This window comes from Vigna radiata, chromosome 2 (genome assembly GCF_000741045.1).
Source record: "Vigna radiata var. radiata cultivar VC1973A chromosome 2, Vradiata_ver6, whole genome shotgun sequence".
In the NCBI taxonomy this organism is placed as follows: domain Eukaryota; kingdom Viridiplantae; phylum Streptophyta; class Magnoliopsida; order Fabales; family Fabaceae; genus Vigna; species Vigna radiata.
Genome location: NC_028352.1, coordinates 17,116,023 through 17,125,552, shown reverse-complemented (window position 1 = coordinate 17,125,552; position 9,530 = coordinate 17,116,023). Strand labels below are relative to the sequence as shown.

At 36.1% G+C, this 9,530-nt stretch overlaps 1 protein-coding gene and 1 long non-coding RNA gene across 3 annotated transcripts; both read right to left on the bottom strand.

Annotated features, from left to right (window-relative positions):
* Positions 1-231: 231 nt before the first annotated feature.
* LOC106777564 (rab3 GTPase-activating protein non-catalytic subunit) lies at positions 232-6,295 on the bottom strand. Of its 2 annotated transcripts, none has more exons than XM_014665184.2 (8): positions 5,833-6,295; positions 4,043-4,177; positions 3,659-3,850; positions 3,032-3,093; positions 2,718-2,887; positions 1,657-1,805; positions 1,433-1,576; positions 232-873 (listed from the first exon to the last, which is right to left on the bottom strand). In XM_014665184.2, the coding sequence occupies exons 1-8, from the start codon at positions 6,181-6,183 to the stop codon at positions 691-693; spliced, it is 1,386 nt and encodes a 461-aa protein (XP_014520670.1). In that variant the 5' UTR covers positions 6,184-6,295; the 3' UTR covers positions 232-690. The 2 variants fall into 2 exon arrangements, 1 of the variants encoding a protein (XP_014520670.1); XR_002667202.1 differs by having other exon boundaries at positions 736-873; positions 1,433-1,587.
* Positions 6,296-7,068: 773 nt separating this feature from the next.
* Positions 7,069-7,657, bottom strand: LOC111240580. The gene is made up of 3 exons (XR_002666005.1): positions 7,598-7,657; positions 7,361-7,516; positions 7,069-7,129 (listed from the first exon to the last, which is right to left on the bottom strand). It is a non-coding gene; the product is annotated as an uncharacterized LOC111240580 (long non-coding RNA).
* Between the last annotated feature and the right edge of the window lie 1,873 nt (positions 7,658-9,530).

The window sequence follows — 9,530 nt, the reverse complement described above, 5'->3', positions numbered from 1 at the left end:
AATTATTTTTACCTTATATTATAAATGAATTAAAAAGTTTGCCAGATCTCTACATATCAATAGATATCCTACATACATGTATATACTCTAATTCAGCATCCCATACCTTTGTCTCGTTCAAGAAATGCATTTTGAAGACTCTTTCGGGGTTCTGATCACAAAAATGGGCAAATTTTCATCTTCTAATGAAATTTTGCTACTTGGAGAAAATAGAAATTGTAATCAATCAAATCAATCATCCATTCTGAAGGCTCGCATATTTTAATCGGCATAAATGAACATATAAAATGGAAAACATTTTGGATATTCCAACCTTTTTACAATAGTAGTCCCAAGTATGGTTTGAAACAAGGGAAAAGAAGCTAAAAGATACAAGAAAAGTAACTACAAAAAAACAGTGCATAAAGAAACAAGCTAAAGATACAAAAAGGACCGTATTCTTCTCATGAGGGAAGACATTTTTTAATCGTGGCTATGGCGATATATCATATCACCAACATAAGGGCATAAGGGAAGACAAAATAATTACTATTGCTTAGTTTAAATGCAAGGTACCCATTCCTAAGATAACACAAATAACAGGGGCTTTATAACACCAGGCTGTCTTTGTTATTTTTTTTTTATTTTTTTTTTTTTACAGAAGTAATTTTTTATTTGGCTGAGAAAAAAAAAAAAAAAAAAAAAAGCCTATTAAGAATCCAAGGTTCGATTTAAGATTGATATCTGACCAGAGTCTCCATTTAACAAGAAAACTTCCAGAGGGACATAAGGCGTGGACATGGATGCTCCAAACCTGTAGCTAGGTTGTAACATTCTGCTACCTTTTGCGCATGAAATCGTTCTAAGACGTGGCCCAGTTCTCATTTGCCAGATCTGCATGATATTATCAATAAAGAAAACGAATTAAAATTTTAACAAGAAATAACACTATAGACAATGTCTTGGTAGAGAAACTTGTTCAGTTATTTATGCACGAGTGTTACACTGACAATAAACAAGAGAAGAAACTGTTATGTTATAAGAATACGTTGATTGATGACTATTAGAAATTAACAAACTGGACATCAAATTTTATGCTATTTTTAAGAAAAATAAGTCATGTTGACTGATAAGATTTATCTGCTACTTTTTAGACACTAATTTGTTAGTTGTGCTAGCATTTTTCTCAGTTATTTGCTGTATAAAACCTATAATATTACTCAATAACATTCGGATTATGCAGTTCATATTTGCTGTATAAAACTTATGTGTATATTGAACAAAAAAGAGTTTTCTCTATATTCAACTTGGTATCAGAACGGGATCTCGCCACCGTCCGCTGCTGTCCACCATCTGTCGGCCGCACAATGGCAGCAAACACTTAACCTTCCAATAGTTTTATTAAAGAGATGAAAATCTATAGTTCACTTGTAATGCGAGATAAAAGGCAAACCTCAATTATTCCTTTTCTTGGTGCATGAATAGCTAAACACAAGCAATAATCACTCTTTGATGGTTCAGAGTAAGAAGAGCTTGATGATGCAATATTTTTGCTCACCAACATCTCCATGAATAGACAGCTGGCATCCCTATATCCCTGCAAAAATACTAATTTTCATTTTGGTAATTCTTTTGAAAAGAATGAGGTGGTTGGGGTAAAAAAGTTCAAATGTAAACCTTCCATAAGCGCACCACCACAAGTGCTTGAGTATCAAGGAGCAATATGCGACCAAGTGAATCTGTTATAGCAGCCAATGTACCACTGGGTGATAACGTAAGCTTCTCACCTTTCCTAGGATGATCAATTAAACTTGTCAGAGATGAAGCTGCATTGAACCATGAAGGCAAAAGTCAGATGATAGGATTTGAATTTTGGAAATGGTGCCACAATAGTGGAGAATAATAACACTACATTTTCTATTTTGATAGAGTTCAGTTGGTTCAGCTGTATCTGTTTCTAACAGAATGTGCAATGGGATTTTCCAAGTACTCATTAATTTTGACACTTTTAACGAACTTCTCAGTATTGCAGTACACCAATTCCACCAATGTTGATAATGTGCCGCAATGAAAAAGACAGGTGTGCTGAAATGGTTATTCTGCAGAACTTTCTTCTAACAAGCATCTAGTTTCTAATCATTTATTAATTTATAAGACATTTATAACGAGCCTATTAGCATCACAGAACATCAACTCTACCAAAGCAGCAGTTATAAGATGTCAAAAAAACAGAGAGGTGATGAAAATGGTTATTCTGCAGAGTTTTCCTTCAACATACATTTAAGTTTCTAATTGCAGAACACACATTTCCCAGCCTACAACCCGCTCCCATAAACAGACAATAATTGAACATAACATAAAAATGAAATATAATAAGCTGATAAGCGGTATGCAATATGAAGGCAATGAAATTTGAACCCATACAAGAAGCATTCCTTTCCATGTTAAGATAATAAAATGTATCATTTCCACTCATGAGGTTCTCAGCAGAGGAAGCCACAAGTAGTGTCAGATTCAAGTCTAAATTTCCTAGTGGAAGTCCTTTTCTTCAAGTTATAGTTAAAAATATCATAGCACCACTTTTCTACTGTCTAAAACAACCCTATTTAGCATGATAATACATAATTTTATTTTCCTTTTACTAGGATTGACCATCATCTCTATTATACACATAATAATCTGCAGGAGCCTGTGTTATAATCACATAAGGCAAGCGCTAAAATGGGTGTTACTCCTACCTCGTGCAAAAGGTTGTGGCTTCTGATCCAATTTCTTTGGAGACTTCTTTGGAGGGGACGGTTCACTCCGCCATATCAACTTTGAGAAAGAACTTAATGTGGAGAATGTTGCTGGTACAACTTTCGAAAGGATAGCTCCCACTAAAGACCTCCCTTTGCTCTCAGAGAGTCTTCCCAAGGGATAAAACAAATAACAAGGTCAATATAATACTTATTACTATGACGACAAAAAAATATTTCATACAGCATATCAAATCAGAGTACATATTGATATAGAAGCAGCATAAAATTATACCAAATAATCCACCAAGTACCTGTATGCTGAAATCACAGCATCCTCTCCAACAGCGACTGCACAATAATAACGTTGACTTGACTGCCCAACAATAAAAGCAGCTGAATTCAAATACCAGAAATAATTTCAGAAAGCTCCCATTATCTACTGTTTAAACAAAACCGCAATCATTATAACTCATGGAATGACAAAAGTGAAAAACTAAGCAACTATAGTCATGCTGTAACACGATACAAGGAAATGAAAGACAACCACCAAATTTAGTATCAATTTTTAAAAGTACAATATTGCCAAAAGTGATACTATGAGTGTGATATTGCCAAAAGGAAAATGAAATTTTTGAAAACCTAATAACACCTGAACATGTGTACCACAAAAGGAAGACTCTAAAACTGTGGTTTCACTAATCTTATATGATGCTAAGAGATACTAAATGATTTGATGATAGTTTTCCCCACTCACTTTGTGTACTTCTTTCTATCTATAGTCTGGATTTCATGAAAAGAAATTAAAATGATCAGCATTACCATGGCAGACAACAGTGTTATCAAAACTCAGTTATGTCAGTTATGGTGGTGCTATGGTGGAAATCGGTGGAGGTTTTCCAACCTGCCACCACAACAAGGAATCAGTTAAGAGAATTTACCTGTTGTTCCATTAGTGGAGGTGGCATTATGCCAGTAATTGCTGCATCAGAACAGGTTCCATTCTTACCAATATTCCACAACTGATAAGGAATTTTGACATCAGTATTTCCAAAATCCTCTGAATCTTGGCTCCTTGGTTTTTCATCCCAAAATCGAGACTGTGCTTCTTCAAACCATTTCTGCAGCATATTCTGCATTTCAACATTGCAAAGCCTACAATTAGACCTATAATCAGCAACCTACCACAGTCGAAAATTCAGTCTGTAAATTGACATCCTAATAAAATAAACTATTCCAATACCCAGAAAGGAAAGAAATTACTTTTCCAACAGACTTTATTTCAGTGAAGTTCTAAAAGGCAAGATACAGAAACCAGTGTTTACCTGAACATCAGAACCATCAAAACGAGCAATTACGCCCGGCATAATGAGACAAAACTCTTCTGAAGAGGTATCTTGAATCAAATCTTTCTTTGTTCCACGAACTCTTAACTTTAAAACTCGTCCAGGATAAATCATCTACAGTGAAGAAAATTGATATGAAACCTATGCACACATATTTGCCAATCTTAAATTTGTACCACAAAAGTTTCTATTTTAAATGTAGTTTTGTTTGGTCTTTTGTCCATACGTTGTTGATTTATGAAACTCATAGGTTTCAAGGGGTAAATATTTTGGAAAATGCTGGAAGGTAAAAAAACAATTTTTGAAACACAAACACACAAGTACAATTTTTCCCCCTATCTTAGAATAACTATTTCTCTCTTCACTCACTCGTGACTCGCCAATTCCTGTCATAATTAGTTAACCAGTCATTCATAGTACTTTCACAATTAGTCGTTCATTTCAAGAAAAATACCATTATTAAAATACTGAAGGAGGATGGATAAAGACAGACTGATCACGGGTCCTTGTAAGGCAGAACAACCAGTGCATGTTATTCATAGGAAAGTTAGCAATCAAAATTGTAAATAACTTTAGAATTTGTAATACCTACATGTGTTTGACTTTATCACACTTAAAGCACTAATTTTCTAATAGATGGTCGTCATTACACTTGATCTTGTAAAATGAATCTCCTCACTTTAGAGAAGCCAAATCTAAGACTTTGGTCCTCTAAACTAAGGATTTGACTCCGTCAAGGTTAGGAAATATAATTTAGACAAAAAAATTACATTAATTAGAATGTAGAAATGGTCGATATTCTAATTAACTATAGATTTATCAAATATAAACTTGATTTTATCACAATTCACAACCATTGATTTTGTAATCAACCATTGTGAGTGCATTTCCCTAAGTGCACCTCCTCACTTTAGCGAGAGTCTCTGAACCATGGTAAACTTCTAAGGATAAAGAATATATGACTCTGCCTTAAGACCAAAATTAATCCCACAAAACTAATTGTTAGAAGCCCCACATCGGTTAGAAATAAGAACAATTTACAATATATATGGGAGTGTAATCCACACTTTTTACAAACCGATTTTATGAGATTGAGTTAAACTTCAAATCCGCTTCATACATAATATCAGAGTCATGGGTTAGAGTTTGTGAAATTTATTGTTTGTTGGGTCTGTTCTTCAACTCATTATCGAGTATTGTGATATTAAGTTATGTTTAAAGTCCACCTATGTACACTAATTTATAAAACCCAACTTGTCTCCGTTACTATATACTTCAATTTGACCACATGAGTACTTAATGTGAATCTTCAAAACACTATTACTACTACTGCACATCTCAAACGTGAAACTTTCAAGACTCTACATTTGTGGATGTTCTGATAAAGTGACCCACTAGTCCCAAGACCAATAACTAGGTTAGACTTTGATTTTATCTTTAGAATTCGTGCTTAGGACATAATTTTGATGCTTTAATTTGAGCATAGGACAGAAATGGATTGTTAGGTGGGAATTACCTCGACTTGTATATTCTAATATAGTCATACCATATTACTAATCAATCTGGATCTCAATCAATATCCATTGATAAGAAAATCAATTATTGATATTTGTGCAAATTACAAACATAAACATAACAAACTACGACATAATTTGCTGATAAAATCGATCCAACTGAACAACACAAGTCTTCCAGTTCTCAAATCGAAACAATTCTCCCTAAAAATCACACTGCAAAAAAGACGCCGAAAGGGGCAGCAAAAACATTACCTGGCGATGAATCAAATCTCCCCGCAGAGAATAGAACAGGAGGTACCCGGAGGAGGTACCGGCGACAATGACGCGGTTGTCTCCGAATGCGAGCCACTCAAGGGCGGTGATTGACTCTGCGTCGATGGGGGAGAGGTCGGGTCGGATCTTGAGGGGCGGGGAGGCGGCGGAGTTGTCGGACCATGAGAGGAGGAGGATGGTGGAGCGGTTGGCGATGAGGAGGGAATGGGTGTCGATGGCGCAGAGGAGGTGAGGGGTTTCGACCAGCCAGTTAGGTTTTCCCGCTCCGAGCTCGCCCAGTTCATCGCACGCTATGCAACCCAACTCCGTCTTGTACGATCGCTTCGCCATGGCTTCTGAGATTCTACTCGCCTAACGGAAAAACGAATAATGGATTTTAACACACTGAATCATACATTCCGTAGATGAAACAACTATTCGGGTTGGGATTTTACCTCTTTGCATCATCACGTTCACTTAAAAGGTGAGTTCCTATTTATAGTTTTTTATTTTTTTCACTCACTCCTGCTTTTATCGATTTTGGGTGTAAGATCAGATAAAATATAGAAATTTCAAATCGATTTTGGACGTAAAAGTAGACAAAATATAAAACTTACAAATAAGATTTCGATATATTTTAGGTTTAATATCTTATTTGGTATCAAGTTTTATGGGTTTGGTTCAAAATGATCCCATCTTTAAAAATAGTTCATTAAAGTCCCTTAATTTGTTAAAAAACGTTCAATTCAGTCCTTTTCGCTAACACCGTTAAAAACCTAACAGTGCAAATGTCATCGTATCCAAAGTTGTGTATTGGAATGCATACGTGTCACGTTTGAGTTGGTGTCACATCCAAACACCAATTTCACCGCGCCTCACCACCACTATTACCACCGCCTTCTTCCCCTCCTCCTCCGCCTCTCGACATGGGGGAGTTCTTTCATCCGCCCAACCTCACTCATACTTTGTCGGACAATGACCTGTTCTGGAGGGCTTTCCGCAGAATCCCGAAGGTGGCTTTCATGTTTCTGACCAAGGGTCTCCTTCCCAAGTTGCCCCTCTAGGAGAGGATAGAGTGGTGTAGTCGAAGAGGATAGAGTGGCAGTTGGCAAAGATGAAGAGATTTCATCAAGAACACATTGAAAACCAAAACTTGATAATTGAAATAAGGAAATTGAAGAAGAAAGTTACATTAGAGTCAGCATACGTGGAACAAAGAAACAAAACGGCAATATTTGTGCCAGCTAATGGTTCATTCAATAGCTCAATTCCCAGCAAGGCAGGGTGTTTTGCATATCTGCAAATGAGAATGTTTGTTATGGTAAAGACTAACTCACAATGCATTTGTTAAACCAGAAACTCAATAAATAGCATTTCCTCTTCCTACTATAAGGAAACTGTAGGGGAGAACATCAATGGTATTTTTCTTTATCATGATTTTTTAACAGTAATGTTTCTGATCAGGAAGAAAAGAGGCGGTCAATAAATATGAACAATATCTCAGAATATGTTTGCACGTTTAAAATACCTTGAAACTAAAAATTCAATAACATGTAATGACTCAGAAATGTAATCTGGGGAAGTTGGCCAGCCCGTAAATCCATCTCTGCTTGAACTATGCTCCATTCCATTTTGAGAACCAGGAGCAGCATGAAGGTCAATTATGCATTTGATATCATATTCTCTACAACATGATAAACTGATAATTACCAAAGTTCCAATTGTGCTAAAACCTTGAAGATAATGCAGCAAAATCAAAACCTACTGTGCCCATAAAAATGCATTATCTAGAGCTTCAAGAGTTCCTCCGATATATGGACCCGGAGGATTAGGATCAAAAGCAATCCACCACCCAACTGGTATGCTCCCAGTATTTATTCCATGTTTATATAGAAATTTGAAATCCTCTATCGTGATAAAGCTATTTCTATGTCTTTGCAGTTACAGAAAGCTGAACAATCAAATAGGGAACACAATCTGGTATTTTACTTTTTTAGTATCATAGCTTTCACTGACAAAATAACATTTGAATAAATGAAATTTATATAAGTTGAATTGAAGGACAAAAGAATGATCCCCTAGTGCCCCAAAGAAAATAAATCACGGTTAACACTATAATGTGTGACATTTGCAATAGGAGGGGGCCAACGATATGCAAGATGATGGCTCACGAGGAGAGTTGTCGCTGGCTCGAACGAAGAACAAAGAAACAGTACGGTTGCTTCTGAATCTGCTACTGCAGGTGGATGATATAGTTAATTGCACCGCGCTAAAGGCGTTGCTGCTACACGCACCTCCCATCACTGTTCACTTCGTTGAGGTTTAAAATAGAAAATGGGAAATGAAACAGAACAAAGGGTGGTGTAGCCGTCGTTGAAATCGCCAGTCTGGAGGAGGCAGCCATCAGGGGTGAGAGCCTCGGAGGAGCACCAAGCGTCGGTGCGGAGGGTGAGGGGGCGGAGGATATTATGGGAGAGGTCGTAGAGGACGGAGTGGGCGGTGCAACATCTTCAAACGTGACACATATGCATTCCACTACACAGCTTTGGACACGGTGTCATTTGCACCGTTAGATTTTTAACGATGTTAGTGAAAAGGACCGAATTGAACGTTTTTTTAACAAATTAAGGGACTTTAATGAACTTTTTTTAAAGATGGGATCATTTTGAACCAAACCCGTAAAAGTTGAGACCAAATAAGGTATTAAACCTATATTTTATTAGAATATTTATGAGTTAATAAGGTATTGTATGGTCCAATTTATGAGAGTTTTCTTATAGATTAAGTGGTCATATACTGAATTCTGATCCCATTGTGAAAAACAGATTAATTAGAAAATTTTATTTATTATAACTGAATTTAGAAAACTTCATGAATCAAGATAACCATAAAGTATTCATAGAATCTCATTGTAAAACTATTAGTATTGAAAATAAAATCACAGTTTTCTCACATATTTTGTCGCTCAACTTTGCTTTAACTACACCTATAACAACAAAAACTCTTCGTACAAGTACGATCATTATAGGTGAAAATTACAATCATAATATGCAAGGGTAAGTTAATACAATCAAGTCATATAACCATACATGAGCATTAAACATCTACTTAGAATAAGATTTCCGAACAATACATTTCTTCATATTCCTACATATATCTTCACATACATCACATCAAAACAAATCATTAACAACCACAATATTTACAATGAAAGTCACCAACATATAATCCTACAATTATTTCGTCAAAGTAACCAAGTCACATCCTGTTAGAGGATTAAAAGTATATCAAAGAAGAAAGAAGAAAGGAAGAAACTAAGAGCGGGAAAGGTAGTTGTTAGTTAGTAAAGGGTCAACGGGAATGATACATAAATATGAGTCTGTTTGCTTAAGGGCGGGAGTTAATTATTTTGTATATTTTGAGTATAAACTGGATCATTGTTCTAGTGGAGGGAGGGAGGCTTCCTTGAGAGGGTGATTCTTGTATCTTGATTCTGTTAATATAATAATATTGTATATGTTCATTCTGTTTGTGTGTGTTTCAGTGAGTGATTGCAATTGAGACAACCGTGGAAGAACTTAAGGCGGAGATTGTAATGCCCCGGCAACTTACAGGGACTGTTGACTGCCCCCACACATCACCACGAGACTTTCCAGTGTGCTTTGTCCTCACTCGCACACTTTCTGGAAAAACTTCCC